General features: G+C 38.7%; 1 protein-coding gene across 3 annotated transcripts in view; it reads right to left on the bottom strand.

Annotated features, from left to right (window-relative positions):
* Nucleotides 1-202: 202 nt before the first annotated feature.
* ZDHHC14 (zDHHC palmitoyltransferase 14) overlaps nt 203-17,758 on the bottom strand; it is a 141,670-nt gene continuing 124,114 nt past the window's right edge. Inside the window, exon 11 of one of the 3 annotated variants that reach the window (XM_077486268.1) lies at nt 203-502. In XM_077486268.1, coding sequence (XP_077342394.1) covers nt 455-502 — 48 coding nt within the window. In that variant the 3' untranslated portion in view covers nt 203-454. Of the gene's footprint in view, nt 503-16,020; nt 16,554-17,758 lie in introns of those variants that run through there. The other 2 variants (XM_077486266.1, XM_077486267.1) reach the window with 2 other exon arrangements.

Raw genomic sequence — 17,758 nt, 5'->3', positions numbered from 1 at the left:
AAGAATATGACAGTTTGTAATTTGGATGAAGTCCTAAAAAAGAGAAGAGTGGTTGTTGACATCAAGGAATATAGAAATCCCCAGACAGTGCTCGCTGAATGAACAGATGCATGCATTACTGGTAAGAATGAACACTGTGTCTATATTACAATTGAACTAATGCAGTTTAAATTTAACACAATATTAACCAATAGAAAGCAGCTGGCACAAAGGTCTTTTATTCTTCTGAAGCTTACAAATTATAATTACAAATGAATACATCAGAAGTAATCCAGACCCTGAAATATACTGTTTTGGGGAATTTACATTATATACAAGAGGCAGAGGACTGAATTGGCACTTTATAATATAGTAGACATTTTCCAGCATGTCCGCTATCCACGATCAGCGTTGGTCAGAAAAACCAATTTAGTTTGGCTAATGACACGTTGCTTTTTTCAGCATCCATCAATGCTTATTTATGCTCCATCAGTACAGGTGTCTCTTGGCTTTGGCTCTGGCCCTGAAAAGAGAGCATTTCAGGAAACATTTAATCAGGATTTTATCATCAACACAATTAACATTTCTGCTTATAGTTAAGGTATAATTACAAAAAAATATGACTTTGGGGTTATAGAAGCACCCATGTTGTATATTTTAATATTTATAATATATATATATATATATATATATATATATATGTATAATGAAAACTAATTTGAAGGGAAATTAGATTATATCCTTTCCTAGGCTCCGTGTACACAAGTCTCTTGAACGATGAAACTAAAACTAGTAACCCAGTTAGCCAATACAGATCTATGAGACTCGCTGGATCACAGATCGGAGTAAGGGGTCAATCCTGACCCCTTACCACATGATCAGCTGTCAGCCAATGACAGCTGATCATGTGATGTAAACAGAGCCGGTAATCAGCTATAAAAGCCGATCACCGGTGGCTGTGATCGGGACATCAGTCCCGATCACGGCGAGCTGCTGCAGATCCTTAGTGCCCACCTGTGCCCCCTGCCAGTGCCACCTAGCAGTGGGCAACATTTCTGCCTACCAGTGCCCACAGTGCCACCTATCAGTGCCTCAACAGTGCCACCTATCAGTGCCCATCTATGCCACCCATCAGTGGCCAGTGTCGCCCTGTGCCCATCAGTACCACCTTATCCGTGCCTATCAGTGCCCACCAGTGCAGCCTCATCAGCGCATATTAATGAAGGAGCAAAATGACCTGTTTGCAAAATTGTATAACAAGCTGTGAAACATGATTTTAATTTTTTTTTTCAAAATTTTCAATTTTTTTGTTTGTTTAGCAAAAAATAAAAATCCCAGCAGTGAATACCACCAAAAGAAAGCTCTATTTGTGGGCAAAAAATGATAAAAATTTCATTTGGGTACAGTGTTATATGACAGCGCTGAAATCTGAAAATTGGTCTGGGTGGGTGGGTTTAAGTGCCCAGTAAGCAAGTGGTTAAAAAACGTACGTTGTGCCGAGTTTACATGCCACGTTTAGAAGCGCTTTTTGCATTGCAAATGGTCAAAAATGTATCTCCATTAAAAACCCCTATAAACTAAATGCACCTAAAACGCAAGTTACTGCATTTACAAGCTGTTACAGGCATTTGGTGTTTTAAATGCCTCTAAACATCCGCCCTGAACGCATTTTTTTTTTGCTTTCCAAAAAAATGCTTCTAAAACGCAACTGCCTAGAAATGACTATAAATGATCCTGTGTACATGTACTGTACATGTACTGATAAGATACAGAGGAAAGTTAAGGGGCAACTGAAAAAAACAAAAACATCCAACTGCTCCTAAACATCCGTTTACCAGCAGCAGTGTAAATGAAGCCTAAGATGTGAAGCTGCTATTACTGACCACCTACTGAAAGGACTGGCTGTTTCAACTGTTTTACCTCTTCTGGGTTAGAGACTCAAAGGGTTCCTTTAAATGTTTTCACTAAGGATTGACACCTTCACCCAAGATGCACACATTTTTCTAATTGGATTTTTTTTTTTTAAATGGCCTCCAAAGTATTTAAACGTGAGGGAAAGTGGGTCAGGAATTCTGCATTTAACCACTTGCCTACTGGGCACTTTTACCCATACTTTTACCCCTGACCATGCTACTTTTCAACGCTGTCGCACTTTGAATGACAATAGCGTGGTCATGCACTGCTGTACCCAAAAGAGATTTTTTTCTTTTTTCACACACTTTTGGTGGTATTTAATCACCACTGGGTTTTTAATTATTTTGTTTTTTTATTAAATTTTTTGCTAAAACAAAAAAGGACCGAAAATTTAGAAAACAAAAAAGCCTTTATAGTTTGTAATAAAATTTTGCAAATGCCATTTTTCTCCATCCACTTACCGATGGGCTCTTAAAGAATGCACTGGTGAGGCGGCACTGGTGGGTACAGATCAGGAGGCACTGATGAGATTGCACTGATAAGTGACACTGATTAGCAGTACTGATGGGCACTGATGTCCCTGCAACAGAAGCCAGTTTAAAAGCCTCCTTTTTTTCCCCCCCTCACGCTAAAACAAAAGAAGCAGATAACCAGCTTCTGTGGTCAGCTGATCACGTGGTAAAGGCCCGCTGTGATTGGCCCTTTACCCCAATCTGTGATCAGTCGAGTCCCGAGGACTCGGCAATCACAGAGCGTGCCCTCCCTGTTTGAGCACGGGAGGACGTCCATGGATGCCTTCTTGGCATTTTAAGCCCATGCTGTAGCCATCTTTTAGCTATAGCACGGGTGGGAAAGGGTTAAACAATGAGATGTCATCAATGGCAGGCCTCATGTTTCTCTCAGGAAAGATTCACTTTTAGTTTAAATGTTAGAGATTAGTCTATGGCAGTTGTTTCCAAACTGCGGCCCTTTGCTTGCGTTTATCTTGCCCTTGAGGCATTTTTCCTGCCACGGACACCAACAACAGGACACTATTACTCCCACTTACACCAGCAATGGGACATATTTCCTTCCACTGACACCAACAATTGGGTGCAATTCCTTCCACTGATGCCAAAGACATGGTTTACTCCCACTGGGTACAGTCCTGTCCCCCTAAAGTCTGGACGACAAACTGGCCCTTTGTTTAGAAAGTTTAGTGGCCCCTGGTCTATGGGGTTGATTTACTAAAGGCAAAGAGGCTGTTCATTTGGCAAGGGAGCATTGCTTAGTGAGCGAGGTAAAGTTCTGCTGACTTCCATCACACAATCATGTGCTAGCAAAATACACTTCTTTCTTGCACATAATTGTGTATTTTTTACAAAGTAAATTTTCATTGCATCCACTAAAGGAAAATCCCCTTCCCAAGTGAAACCCCATTAGCCTTTTGTCAACCACTTTATGTTCAGTTTACATGGTTTAGTGCATGGTTGTTTGCAGGTCTTTTATTACATATATGAGATAGGCACTTTTTTTTGGGGGGGGGGTTGTCGAATAGTTTTTATTAAGGGATTTTGACTTTTTACATACCATTCAAACACAATAAAAGGTATACATAGACAAAAGGGCAAAGATCCCAAAGGCAGTATAGCAGTTCTTACAATGGGCACAGAACGACTTGCATACATAAATATCAGTAAGTAGTATCAGTAATGCATGTCAAAGTAGCTTAAACGATAATTTGTGCTGGAATAGTATACACCAACTTATATATATATATATATATATATATATATATATATATATATATATATAGAGTATTCTGTTATTGGCAAAATATGCAGCGAGAATGAGTTAATGCTTGCCTAAAACATTGCCACTGAACAATTCTAAACTAAAAACTACCCTACTGCTAGCAGCATGCTATATGTTTGACAGTCCCACCCATGTCCTTCACAAAATGGAAATAACTACAACCATCCTTGATCTGTCTACATGAGCCTATGCAAAGCAGCGTTTTAGACCTTTCAGGATTGCAGATTGCTGGAGCTAAACCGATACCTGCACCTAGGGGTCCCATAGTTTACTGAACATAATGGGGTACCTTGGGATTTCAATACCTTACTTTGAGCAGGTTGGCATTTACTTGGATACGTCATTTCTCAAACTTAAGAGGGAGAGGCGCTATCCATTTCAACAGAATGCATTTGTGAGCCAGGCACAACAGACGGGAGATAGCAGTCCTGGCTTGAGGTGTAAACAGTTCTTCATCAAGAAATACCAAGATACAGGTCAGGGGGGTCACTATTTAGAGACACACCTGAAAGGCTTGATTAATAATTGATACTATTTTGTTCCAATAGCGTACCAGTTTGGGGCATCTCCAGAACATGTGTAAATGGTCAGCCAGGGTACCCCCACATCTGGGACATTCTAGAGTCATTTAGTAGAACACAATGAAACAATTACATTTAATTTACAATTTTCCTCAAATGTAGATCAAGGGAATAACCTCTGATCTGCATAGGCCATTAGTTAAAGCAAAGGGGAAAAAAAAAAAAAGTGAAAATTTATTCATATGCACCACATTATTAACTTTTAGTTAACTACCATGCCCCAATTAATCCCTTCTTCCCCTTAGCTATTTTTCTTATGATATATACAGAATATTATTATTCTAATATTTAAAAAAAAAATTCAAGACTTGTTTTTTTCAGGCTAGCATAACAAAATGAAGTAAAACGGAGCAGGAAAAAAATGCCTTTTTACTTGCACTTTTCATCAGAATCCTCATTCTAGCGGAATATATATGGGACAAATTATGAAACAAAACATGAATTTTATCTAAAAGGAACTAATACAGAAAAAAAACAAAAAAAAAAAAAAAACACACTTTTAAAAACACCAGTTAAAATAAAATAAAAAAAATTAATTTTTCATACATGGCAGAACCGAAAGAGGTCAGTGGCCTTGAAGGAGCAACGACAGAGAGAATGGACATCATACCGCTAGAGAAGGACACACTAAAGGGTAAGTGTACCATAATGTGCCTATGCTTTCTAACACATCATGGGAAGAGCCCACTCACCCACTCTAAAAAAGTGGTAAGATTCCATTTGAGGCAAGACTTAAATCTTTACAGTATTAAAAGCATCTGATTGATAAATGCAACAAAAATTGACACATAAAACGCAAAACAAAAAATATTTTCTTATTGGTCAATTAGCCAGTCCCTCTAGATTTATTTAGCCATAAACATAAGAATCCTATTAAAAAAAAAACAAAAAAAACAAAAACAAAAAAAAACGAAACAAAACAAACAAAAAAATAAATAAAATAAATGTAAATGAGTGCCTCTTTAGATTTATATTAAAACTGTCAAGGCAAAAAGCAAAACACCACCTTCTAGACCAGGGATATGCAATTAGCGGACCTCCAGCTGTTGCAAAACTACAAGTCCCATCATGCCTCTGCGTGTCATGCTTGTGGCTCTCAGTCTTGCTACGCCTCATGGGACTTGTAGTTTTGCAACAGATGGAGGTCCGCTAATTGCATATCCCTGTTCTAGACCCTGAAGTACAGAAAAATACCTGTTGGTATGACCATGAAATAAATTTAGCTCCTACTTTTGTCTTGTGGGCTGCCAACGCTGTACTAAAATTGCAAGGAATAGTGTCAGTCCTCCCCTGTTGTCTTTTGCTTTAGTATAGAACACATCTCAGTTTCCGCATTTCCACAACAATTGGGGGAGGTATTCTGCAGTCCAAGGGAACAAGACTGCTTGAGATAAAATTGCGGAATGTGCAGGACAGCCCTGGATTTCTAAAACAGTCAATAGGTTTTTCTTTCTTTTTTTTTTTTTGGCCTTATACAGATATACCAAAACTTTTTCAAATGTATATTTAACAGACCAAAAGGAAGTAAATAAGAATGTAAAATGTGTAGGGTTTACATACACCAAGTGCATGATGGTGATTATTAAGGAATAGTAGGTTACCAGAATAAAAAAAAAATAAAAAAATGCAACCTGTCCAAGAGTTCTTGAGATCCACATAAACAGTTAAGCTGACCATACACTAGTAGATGGTTGAACGAACCTTTGTACAAACATTCATATGAACATTTTCAGTACTTTCGATGATCCGATGAAAGTTGTTTGAAAATATGTCAACGTTTTGCTTGCTTTTAACAGTCTTAACAGACAATTTTGGAACAAATGGACCTTTTTCTACATGAAAAAACTCGTTTGTCAGAAATGGGTTTGTTCTAGAATAAAATTCTGTTCTCCTCCAATTTTTCTTGTTACTACTGTCAAAATAAACTTCGATTTGACCCCACTAAAGGCCCATAACACACGATCAGAAAAATCTCGCTCATCAATACACAGCTTTCGAGAGCCGATCACAACAGTTCATCTGATATTTTTTGAAGCGACAAACACGAAAATGTTTCTTGTATGATACCAGATCGTACGATTTTTGTTTATTGAGTACAGTTTTCATCCGAAAATACAACACATTGCATCGCTTCTGAATTTTTATTCTGTCGTATGAGAATTTTTGTAACTTTTATAACCCAAATAAAAAGGACAAAAAAAATAAAAAATTAAAGGACAAACACGAAAATGTTTCTTGTACGATACCAGATCACATGATTTTTGTTTAATCAGTACAGTTTTTGTCCATAAAAAAAACGAATTCTGTCGTATGAGAATTTTTGTTAATCTAGTAACCTCTTGGTTTTCACTATGAGATTAGCATGCATTAAAAAAAACAAAAAAAACAGAACAGACGATCAATCGTCCGATAATCTTCCTGTGTGTACCAGGCCTAATGATTAGAAAAATCTAACGTTCTTAAAACAAAACATTTTGCACAAAATTCTACTAGAAAACGACCAGCTTTACTTTTGCTTCTTATTTGGGGAGATAACCACAGAAGATTGCCTAAGCTTAGGTTCACACTGTAGCGATGCGGGAACCAGTGCGATTCGAGTGCTGGTTCCCGCATTGCTTATCTCCCGCAGGCAACTCACACTGCCCGCTGCGGGTGCCAATACAATGCTAATGACGCTCCCAGATCGGTTCACAGATAGCAGTGCAAACTGTGAACTTGCACAGGAATCAGATCGCATGGGTGAGAACATTCATGCGATCTGATTCCAGTGCGGGGAAAAAAGTCCCTGCACTATTTTCTTGTGAACCCAATGCGAGTTCAGTCATACAACTGTATGGCTGAAGTTGCATTGCACAGACATCGTACGCGATCTGCACCGTGGTGCGGGTGCGAATTACATGCGATGTCTGTGTTCGCACAAGTGTGAACCCGGGCTAAGAGCCTTGAGATTACAATAATCACTACCTGTGTACAACAGGCCAAATTGCCAAAGCACAGGTAAAGTGTCAAAGAACGATCATGTCACAGCTTCCTAAAATAGGTCTGGAACGTCAACTCACTTGGCAAATCGCTCTGAGACACACATATACCCAGCTCTTGGGAACTGCTTATTAGAATACATCATATAATACACTGCTACAAAAGCAAGCAAGACAATCTTAACAAAATGCATTTTTTTTTTTTAAAGATTGAATTGCATGTGGTCAAAAGTCTGCATTTGTTTTCACATTTCTATCTCGCCTGGCTGTCGGTGCCTGCAATATTCCATGTATGGGCAGACCTAAATAATTTAGATAAGAAAAAGAAATGCTTCCAGCACATCACTAGGATGTGGTCTTTAATAATTGAACACTGGATCAAAAGAGCACGCTAGACAGTTTATTCCTAGATGCATACTTTAAAACTATATACAGCCAAATAGAAATTAATAGAGATTTAAAAGACTTCCATTCCTGCATATAGTGTCTGAATAGAAGAAACAATAAGTCCCATCTTGCTATATTCAGTTATGGTTACTTCTATATCTGAGAAGAGAACTGTAGTGTTGTGTTGTTGAATCCTCTTCATGATACTTATATAACTGATGAGGTAGTTAGGTGTGGCTGAGGTCATGGACAGGATACGCATTGGGGATATTGGAACAAGGATTTGTTAGATACGTGCGTTTTCCTCAAAGATTCTCAGTGATCACTAACAGCACTTAAAGGGGTTGTAAACCCTTGTGTTTTTTCCCTGCATGGGGACCCCCAAAGAAACCCCCGAGACCCCCATAGAGAGACAGTCATATTCTCCTGCTATGCAAATTGGATGCAGGGAAACCCGCATCCAATTCACATAGGTGTGAACCCAGCCTCAGATGCATTAAACCAAACACTCAACCTTTCTCCAAACGAAGAAGAAGGGAAAAAAATAAAAATAAAAATCTCAACCAACTGCAGCGCCACATTTTAGGATCTTCTGGGTGCTTACATGTTAGGTCCCTTTGCCTATGGAGTATGTTTTTCCAGGTCAAAACTGCAAATATTGCAATATTTTCTGCAGTGGCACCAGACTGCAGAGGAACTTCTTAGAATAGATCTATGGAAGTTATTGGTCACTAGCTTTATGCTGGTGCAAGCGCCAGTACTTCCCAGCCTTTCTTCACCACAATGCAAGTCATTGACCTTGATAAAGGTGTTAACACATGTGATATGCACATGCTTATTTTAAGTCAATAACTTAAGTCAGCCGGTATAGATCCTTTATGTCGACACTGATTCCTGACACAAGCAAAACACATAGGTGTCTAAAGCCTAGTACACAGGACCAGAAAGCTCCAGACACAGTAAACCTGTCATATGTGAAACAAAGTAGTAGTGCAAAAAAATATAAATAAAAAAGAGAAGCACCACCTAAATATACCTTTGCAGTAATGTCAAGTACTGCTTCAGGATAAAGGTAAAAAAATAAATTCAGAACTAAAATATTCAAACCGGTCTCCAAAATCACTCAAGAAAAGAGGTATTCAAAATGTCCCCAACAGAACTTGATGCTCATTTATGTCCATTTCTAGAAGTGAAGCTTCTTAAGCTGACCATAGACGATTCAGCAGGGACAAGCCAAGATTCAAACCAAGTATGTACCGGCCGATTGTACTCAAGTTGTTCAATCAACTTGGGTACAACCAGACTGTCAGATTTTCATGCGAATATTGCCAACCCATAGTTGCAGGAAAGAAAAATCGTACCATCTATGGCCGGCTTCAGAGGATCTAGCATGTCCTCAGAAGAGCAGCTTGTTTTGTTAATCCTTTCAATAATCATCAGTATCAAACACAGATTATCTCATTCCGATGACCTGTGTACAGGCGTTTGCATACAATGTTTTATAGGCAGTTTGTAGTATTATTGAAAAGGATACTCAATTTGCTGTAGAAATGTTAGGAAGGAAATCAAAACAAATTAGCCTATTTAGTGCAATTAGAAAGTTTAGAGTCAGAAGGAAGAGAGGAAAGGTTCCAGGGTCTAGTACAATCTCATCTGAATTATATTGCAAATGAGTAAGAATGTGTAAGATAGGTGCAAGGAGGTTGTAATTAATGCAGGATTGCCACATAAAAAATAAAAAAAAGCATAGCATGACTAACTAAAAATGACGGTTAACGATTTGTTGATCATAAGGCTGTCTGTCGTGTCTGTATCAGACCTCATTAAAGCTTACCATCTGTTTTTGTTTAAGAATTGGCTTGTTAAAGAAATGCTGTATTAATGATACAAACAAGTGTAAGACCAGTAGTTGTAAGCTTTATTAAAGCTGAACTCCAATCTCACCTTTAGTCTGCACCGTCGTACAGGCTCTTCTCCTGTACTAAAAAGTCACTCGGATTTCACTGCACACTGTGAGCTTACCAAAAGGTGCTTTGGAGGCTGCAGCAAGTCTGACTCATTTGCTTGCTGGAGGAGGTTCATCATCCAGCTCTTTCCTCCCCAGTCCTCCCCTTTCATTTATTGGATTTCAGTTCCTTTAATCATGGAAGCTCAGCATTACACATGGATGCATCCCTCTTTTCAGAAAGCTATATACAGCACCGTGACATCACTGGATTAAAACTATTATAGAGTTAAAAATGGAAAGGTTTTATGAAAAAATGCAACTAGCATTACTGATAAAGGGGGATAACCCAGAGAAGGCAGAATATAAGCAGAATTAAAAGGATAAGTCCACCTTTGGGAACATTTAACATATGCCCCAATGCTGCAGCCAAACACCCCCCCCCCCCCCACGTGACAGCAGTATGGGAAGAACAAGCTGTCACTTTTTGAAATAGACACGGTGTATGAGAATGAACTACAAGCCTCAACATCCTCTGCAGCTGTCAGCTTGTAGTTCTCAATTAACTACCATGGGGCTGTGGAGCGCTGTGTAGTTTGATTCATCCTGTCAGTGTATCTGCCTGCATGGGACCAGCAATATGCTAATTGCCAGTGCAATGCTTTACAGACAAAAAAAATAAATATTCTAATAAATGCAAATTTTTTGACCTGCAAAAAAAAAAAAAGTGCATTCATTTAATAAGTGAACTTGCCCATTAATGTCTGCTATAACAAGACCTTTCTTCCACCTACCGGTAATTTCTAGTGTGTCCTGCGAAACTTTTTCTTTAGGAGGGGTGATCTCTTGTTTAATTTGAACTTAGCAAAATTATTTTGATTCTGGAATCTTTAAGATTCCAATTTTAGCGCATTCTGATGCAATTACATGACCAACAATTGCTCAAGCCCCGTAAAAGGGGAGACACCCCCTAATGCGTTGCCTGTATTTTGTATATTAAACGTTTCAAAAAAAGCCCTTTAAAGAAAGAAACTTTTGTACCGGTTGCTCCTCTATACACATCTGGTTATTTCACAGGAAGAAACTCCTCTGACCTTTTGGACATAGAATAGAAGTACGATACTCACTGTAGTCCACTTACACTTCTTACCAGAAAAGTCAGTGGTGAGCAGACCAGATATGGTCTAGTGCAGGAAAATTTAAGACCCACTGAACATCTGGTCACACCAATTCTATGCAATCCTGGATAAAGCAAAATTGATGTGATCATCCCTGCTCCCGATTCTGCTATTTGAAGGTATTCATAGTAGTTCCATTAGCAGGAGCACCACATAGAAGTAATGTTCTTAAATGAACACAGTATTTCCAAAGAGAGGTACACTTGGTAAATGGAATTCAGTAAAAAAGTTTAATCTTGCTTTTTTCTCTATGCATTTCAGATTGTACATGTTCATAAATGCCTCCCTTACATAAAAACATCTATGGGAAAAGCAACAAAAAAATAGAAAATAAAAGTTTGGCCATGGACAAACGCAGCATAGGCTCATGTTTTTATTTGAAACTTTATGTGAAAAGGCTCATTAGTTATTGTAGTAGTCATACCAGATTTGGTTTTAGGATTTCCCCATCAATTCCTTCTAAGGCTCCTGGACAGTGGAGCTCCAGTAGGAAATGGTTGGAAAAATAAACAAACACAGTTTTATTATTCTGACCACTTGATATCACTAGCTGCCACTTAAAACAGGCTGCAGGAGCTGCTTTGTTCCTCTGTGCAGTTTCACTGCATAATTTTAAACATGTAGTAAGATAGGGGCCAAGCAATTTACTTCAGTGATTTGGTGTTTCTATCGTAGCAAACTGATGAGGTACTTAGAGAAAAGTAAATATCAAGATTGCTTCCTGGAGTTCACCGTTAACCAAAATTGTGCCCTACAGATCTAAAATAATGTTCACCGTGTAAACTATCTCACAGAAAAGGCCATCTTGTAAACGTCATCTCCTGAGGAAGTCACGAGACTAACGCAATGAGTTGGAAGGAGCCTATGACCTCACACCGCAAACCAAAAGTCTACAGGTTGCCGTTTTCTGTGAGCGAATTCCTATACAATTGCCTGTGTAATGATATGCACCAGTATAGTGCATTGTAAAAGTTGGAGTTTTCTTATATTTTGGGTTTAGTTTCAATAAACCCCCATCAAATCATTCTCTGCAGCCATTACCTTTTGTACCACCTCCCCATCCCGTTAGAATGTAAGCTCTACAAGCAGGGCCCTCCTGTACCTTTTGTATTGTACTGTAATTGTGTTGTCCCCCCTATACATTGTAAAGCACTGCATAAACTGTTGGTGCCATATAAATAGTGAATAATAATAAAAATATATATGTACTATCTTTTTGAACATCCCGCAAATTTATATTGGGGGATCCCAGAGGATGTATACGTACAGTAGCCCTAGCATATCAGCCCTAGCTTAAAGTAAAAGTGCATTAGACCTGATGATTACTAGGTCTAAATTGAAGGTGAATGCATTGGCACATTGGTTACTAGTTTTGCACGGTAAGAATTAAAAGTGACGCCCACATATATCCATGGAAAGAATAGAGTGAATGTCAGCATAATTAAAAACAATTCCATTCTGATTTATATGATTATATCTGGATTAACAAGATAGTATGTTTTATGTCACTATATAATACAGACATACATTTGGAAACATCTGTGGATTAGGATTTGCACTGATGTTATAATATATATGGTTTGTATTTAAAAAATTTTTTTGTTTTTTTGCATTTATTAGCATACAGCAAGGCACTGATGAATTTATTATATTTTGGTAGTGTGTGCAGCAGTATTGTAATACAAGAATTTCTGTCCTGAAGTTTTTTTTTTCTTGAGGTCTGACTATTCACATTATAGTAATTGCGTTGAGGTTTTCCCATTCGTTTTTTAGTGGGTACCTGAGAGAGCAGTGACAGACAACGTATACATTTTGTCTCACTTGTCCTGTATTCCGACACCAGGACCTGGCACTGTCAGAATGCAACGAACACAGCTGAACAAAAAAAAAAAAGTTTGTCTAAAATGACTTCTGTCAAACTGTGCCTATAGATACACAAAGTTTCTTCATCTTTTTTGAGGTCCTAGATGACCCACGTGGAACAAACTGTTTTAGCTTTAACCACTTGCTTACTGGGCACTTAAACCCCCCTCAGTCCCAGACCAATTTTCAGCTTTCAGCGCTGATGCACTTTGAGTGACAATTGCGCGGTCATACAACACTGTACCCAAATGAAATTTTTATCATTTTTTTCCCACAAATAGAGCTTTCTTTTGGTGGTATTTAGTTACAGCTCGGAGTTTTATTTTTTGCTAAACAAACAAAAAAAGATGCAAAAAAAAAAAATCATGTTTTAATCGTTTGTTATAAAATTTTGCAAACGGGTCATTTTTCTCCTTCATTGAAGTGCGCTGATTAGGCGGCACTGATAGGCTGCATTGGTGGGCACTGATGGGCTGCATTGGTGGGCACTGATGGGCTGCATTGGTGGGCACTGATGGGCTGCACCGGTGGGCACTGATAGGCATAGTTAAGGCGGCACTAATAGGCACAGATAAGGCGGCACTGATGGGCAAAGATGGGCACAGATAAGATGGCACGGATAAGTGGCACGGATGGGCACTGATAGGTACCACAGATAGATGGGACTGATGGGCACTGATAGGTGGCACTGCTGGGCACTGATGGGCGGCACTGCTGGGCACTGATGGGCGGCACTGGGGTGCAGCACCTTTGAGCAGATTGGGTGGCACTGTGGATGGCACTGTGGGGTGGCACTGTGGGCACTGACGGGGGGCACTGACGGGGGGCACTTACTTTTGCTTTTATTTAATTTCAGGATGGCACTGCGGGAGGCAGGTGGGCACAGGCAGGTGGCAGGTGGTCCCATGTATTGATGGCCGTGATCGGGACTGATGTCCCGATCACGGCCGCCGGTGATCGGCTTTTTTTTTTCTCTCCTCGCGCTGTCAGCGCGAGGAGGAATAATAGCCGATTACCGGCTCCGTTCTATCACATGATCAGCTGTCATTGGCTGACAGCTGATCACGTGATAAGGGGTCGGGATCGACCCCTTACACGGATCGGTGATCAGGCGAGTCTCACGGACTCGCCGATCACAGAGCGCGCCGCGCGCGCCCCTCAGGGGGCGCGCAGGCCGCTCGTAACCGGGACTACGTCAATAGACGTAGTCCCGGAAATGTAGGTCCGCGCTAATGCCGTCATTTGGCAATAGCGCGGATCTGAAGTGGTTAAATAGTACATGCTTAAAAGCCCTGTAAGGTTTTTTTTGGTCATGTTGGGGACAGTAAGTGAAAGAAAAATCCTTAGACAGTAATCACTGTGTAAAGGAAACTGGAATCACAGGACAAGTGTCGCCACTGGAATATTTGGTCTTACCTCTGGTAACTACCATACAAATTTTAGATTTTCCCTTTACTGGCAAAGGCCCCCCTATATTGACAATGGTCTCCAGAGCAGACTGAGCAATTCTCCACACTTGGGATACAGGCAAATAAAAACACCTTTCCTCTCAACGCTATCCAAAACTAAAACAGAAAAATGTAGAAGCTTCACTTGTTATAAGGACTTAAAAGGTTTTAATTTTGGACTCTTTTCTGTTAAAATGTATAAAATATATATATATATATATATATATATATATATATATATATATATATATATATATATATTAAAATTTTAATACTATAGTGTGCAGACATTTTGTTAATAGAGTCTCCAACATGCATGTGATCACGGTCAGGGCAGACAGTGATCACATAATTGAAAACCACTCTGACAACGATCACATGGACATTAAATACTTTATTTAGATCGCTATTGGGGAACCTGGTTGTCATTATCAGCTGAAATTGAGAAATGCACTGTGGTTTATTTACTATAACTAGAGAGTGCAAAACCTGGTGCAGTTCTGCAAAGAATCCAGCTTCCAAGATTTGGGCAGTATTCCGAATTCAAAAATAGTGAAAAATAGGAATAGTGGCGCTCAGCAATGTGAAAAAATTATACTAGTGAAATAACAGCCACCAAAATTAGTGACAAGATTAAAAATGTTGTCACTAATTTTGGTGGCTGTTATTTCACTAGTATAATTTTTTCACATTGCTGAGCGCCACTATTCCTATTTTTCACTATTTTTGAATTCGGAATACTGCCCATATATTTTGATTTATTAAGTGGCAGCTTTTATTTTATTTTTAGGTTTTCTTATTCAAAAGCGCAGTGGGGTCACATAAGGGAAGGCGATATATGTGTAGACCATCAGTTTTATATTCCAAGATTTATTGCCAAAGCTTATTTGCCGAAGGTAGATGCCGATAGGCCACCATGCACAGCTGCACCAGATTCTAAGTGCTCCAGTTTTAGTAAACCTACTCCAATGTCCCAGATTCTGGCTCTTACAGAGGCAATGTATTCTCTGCAGTGTTAGGAATGGTAATAAACCAATTGTGGGCAGGAAGAGGTTATGCAACAAGTTCTGAAAAAATGTTACTCGTGTAAATTTTTATTAGAAAAAAAAAAAAATGTATTTTTAAATATGCTGAAACTAAAAATATAAAATTGTACTGGATATAGCACATTGTACATGAAATAATCTTGATTGAATGGAAGAAAGCGCCTGTTAAGAAAAAGTAACTTTATTTGATGTCTTAGCACATTTGGAAAGAAAAAAAAAAAAAAAAAAGTGTCATGGCATATAACCATAGCTAAACATTTGTACATGTCATTAAATGCAATGCATTGTCATTCAGCAACATCAGCCCTTTATAATTTGGGCAAACTTGACCAAATCAGGAAAATAATGCTGAAATGTGCAAACGAAAAAAAAACAAAAAAAAAAAAAAAAAACACACATGAACTTTTCTGCCATCCACCGTTTACCAAAACATGGTTATCCCCCAAATATTATTTAGGTAAGCAGCATTTATTTCCATATACCAACATAAAACTGCAGCACAACATCCTGGAAAAGGGAGCACAATTTGGCTATCTTAAAGTGTACGTTTTTCTTTACAGAACACAGTGTAGGTTCCCAAATTTCAGGGTTAGATTACAGCACAAAAATCCAGAGCCTGGTGGCCAAATTAAGCCAAATTTCAAACTTTCACCCCATAACCGTTTTAGTGGCCAGGCAAGTTAAAAGTCTCTCAGAAAAAAAAAAAAAAAAAGGCTCATCTGAACACTATATCCAAAATAAAAGGTATATTCTGCCATGTTTTCACATTTCCAGTTCGTTCACAGATCACATAAGCCATGTCCCCATCTTCATCTTTGAAGACTTACAGAAATACATAGTTCCTTGAATGAGGCAGTCAGTTGCAATAAAAATGATATATATAAGAAAACAAGCCAGCTTATTCAAATTGGTGATCTAAAGTCCATGGCCTCGCGATTTTATTTCGGCAAACTGAAAATACTGTACAAGGGACATTTGTAATCATGACACAGTGCAAGCGTATCACAGAGTTTAACAGATGTGCAATTAAACAGTTGGTCAAACAGAGCTGAGTTTTACAAGACCACGCACAGAGTCTTCATGCAAAGAGTCTTGGCTGACAAGGTTGAGGACATGCATGGTATGGCTATGAGTCACCGGGCTGCTTGCTGGCAGCATTCCAGGCGGTGAAGGTGCTTCATCTGGCGTTAAGAACTGATGATTTCCAATGTCCTCTTTTAAGGGTATCATATCAGTCAAAGCGGTTTCTGAGTTTAGGTTTGGGATTGAAGATGGCGGAGTTGGCTGGCCAAGTGCCAAAGTCGTGCATGGTGCGGTTATGGTTGTTTTTCCAGGCAAAGGTGGTTCATCAGCAGGTATCGTAGGTTCAGCCTGAAGGAGTGGTGTGGCTGCTGCCTGCAAAACGAATTTGGTGCTCTGAATGCACTGGTCTTGGTCACACTGCAGAACGGAAGGGTATGGAGGAATTCAAATATAAAAATAAAAAGCATTCCAACAAAATTAAATTATGGGCAAAAAGTAAAAGGTAGTTGGATTTAAAGGGGGGGAAAAAAAATTAAAAATCATAAAGAGAGAACACAGAAAGGTTAGCAGTGTGCTTCAACAGACAAAGAACAGTGGTTTGCTCAAGTCAGCGAGTAACAAACTATATATCAAACACAAACGTTTTTATTTTTGTCATTCTCTTAGTTTTCTAGTAAAATGAATACATAAGAAAGCATGCCATAAGATAACCAGCTGTTAATGGTGTGTGGTCTGAAATGTGACACTATTTTGGGAAAAGTATTAAAATATGAACATATTCCATCATTCCTTATAAATCCCGCAGTTAAATTTGCTAATGCCATTTGTCGAGCAGGTATTTCGGGAGAAAAAGTGAGCCACTTTGTAATGCTATTACACAAGTACGATGTTACTACATGTTGCATTTGCATTTCACTTGCACATGGTTAACTAGCATTCAATACTGCATGAACACTGATGAAATGCACAAACTAAAAGCCAACCACTTATTCAAATACTTATCTACCCTCACTACTTTACAATAGATCCATGTGTAAAATATACAAAAATCAACTAAAGCATTGTTTAACCACTTGCTCTACAAAAGATTTACCTCCCCTTTATGACCAGGCCGTCTTTTTGTTATGTGGCACTGCGCTATTTAGACAATTGCGCAGTCATGCAAAGCTATATCCAAACAAAAATGTATAAATTTTTTTCACACAAAGCTTTCTTTTGGTGGCATTTGAGCACCTCTGGGTTTTTTTTTTATATTTTATTATACAAAAGAAAAATGACCAACAATTTTGAAAAAGAAAATATCCCAATTAAACCCCCCCCCCCCCCCCCAAAAAAAACCTAATCTCTTAATACATTTTGGGCAAAATGTATTCTGCTACATGCCTGTGGTAAAAAAATAAAAAATCCCACTAAGTGTATACTGATAGTTTTTTTTTGTAAAAGTTATAGCATCTACAAACTATGGGATCTATACTGAAATTTTTATTCATTTTTTTATATAAAAATAATGGCATCGTTCAACGACTTCTAACGGGACTGTCATACTTGCAGCAGTTAATCTGATACTGAGGGGAACCAATTGCCTGCCATGGACATCACCAGTGCCATTATTACAGAGATTG

This window comes from Lithobates pipiens, unplaced genomic scaffold (assembly GCF_037356315.1).
Source record: "Lithobates pipiens isolate NorthernLeopardFrog02 unplaced genomic scaffold, aLitPip1_a1.2 Scaffold_18, whole genome shotgun sequence".
NCBI classification, from domain to species: Eukaryota; Metazoa; Chordata; class Amphibia; order Anura; family Ranidae; genus Lithobates; species Lithobates pipiens.
This window is presented reverse-complemented; position numbering and strand designations above follow the sequence as displayed.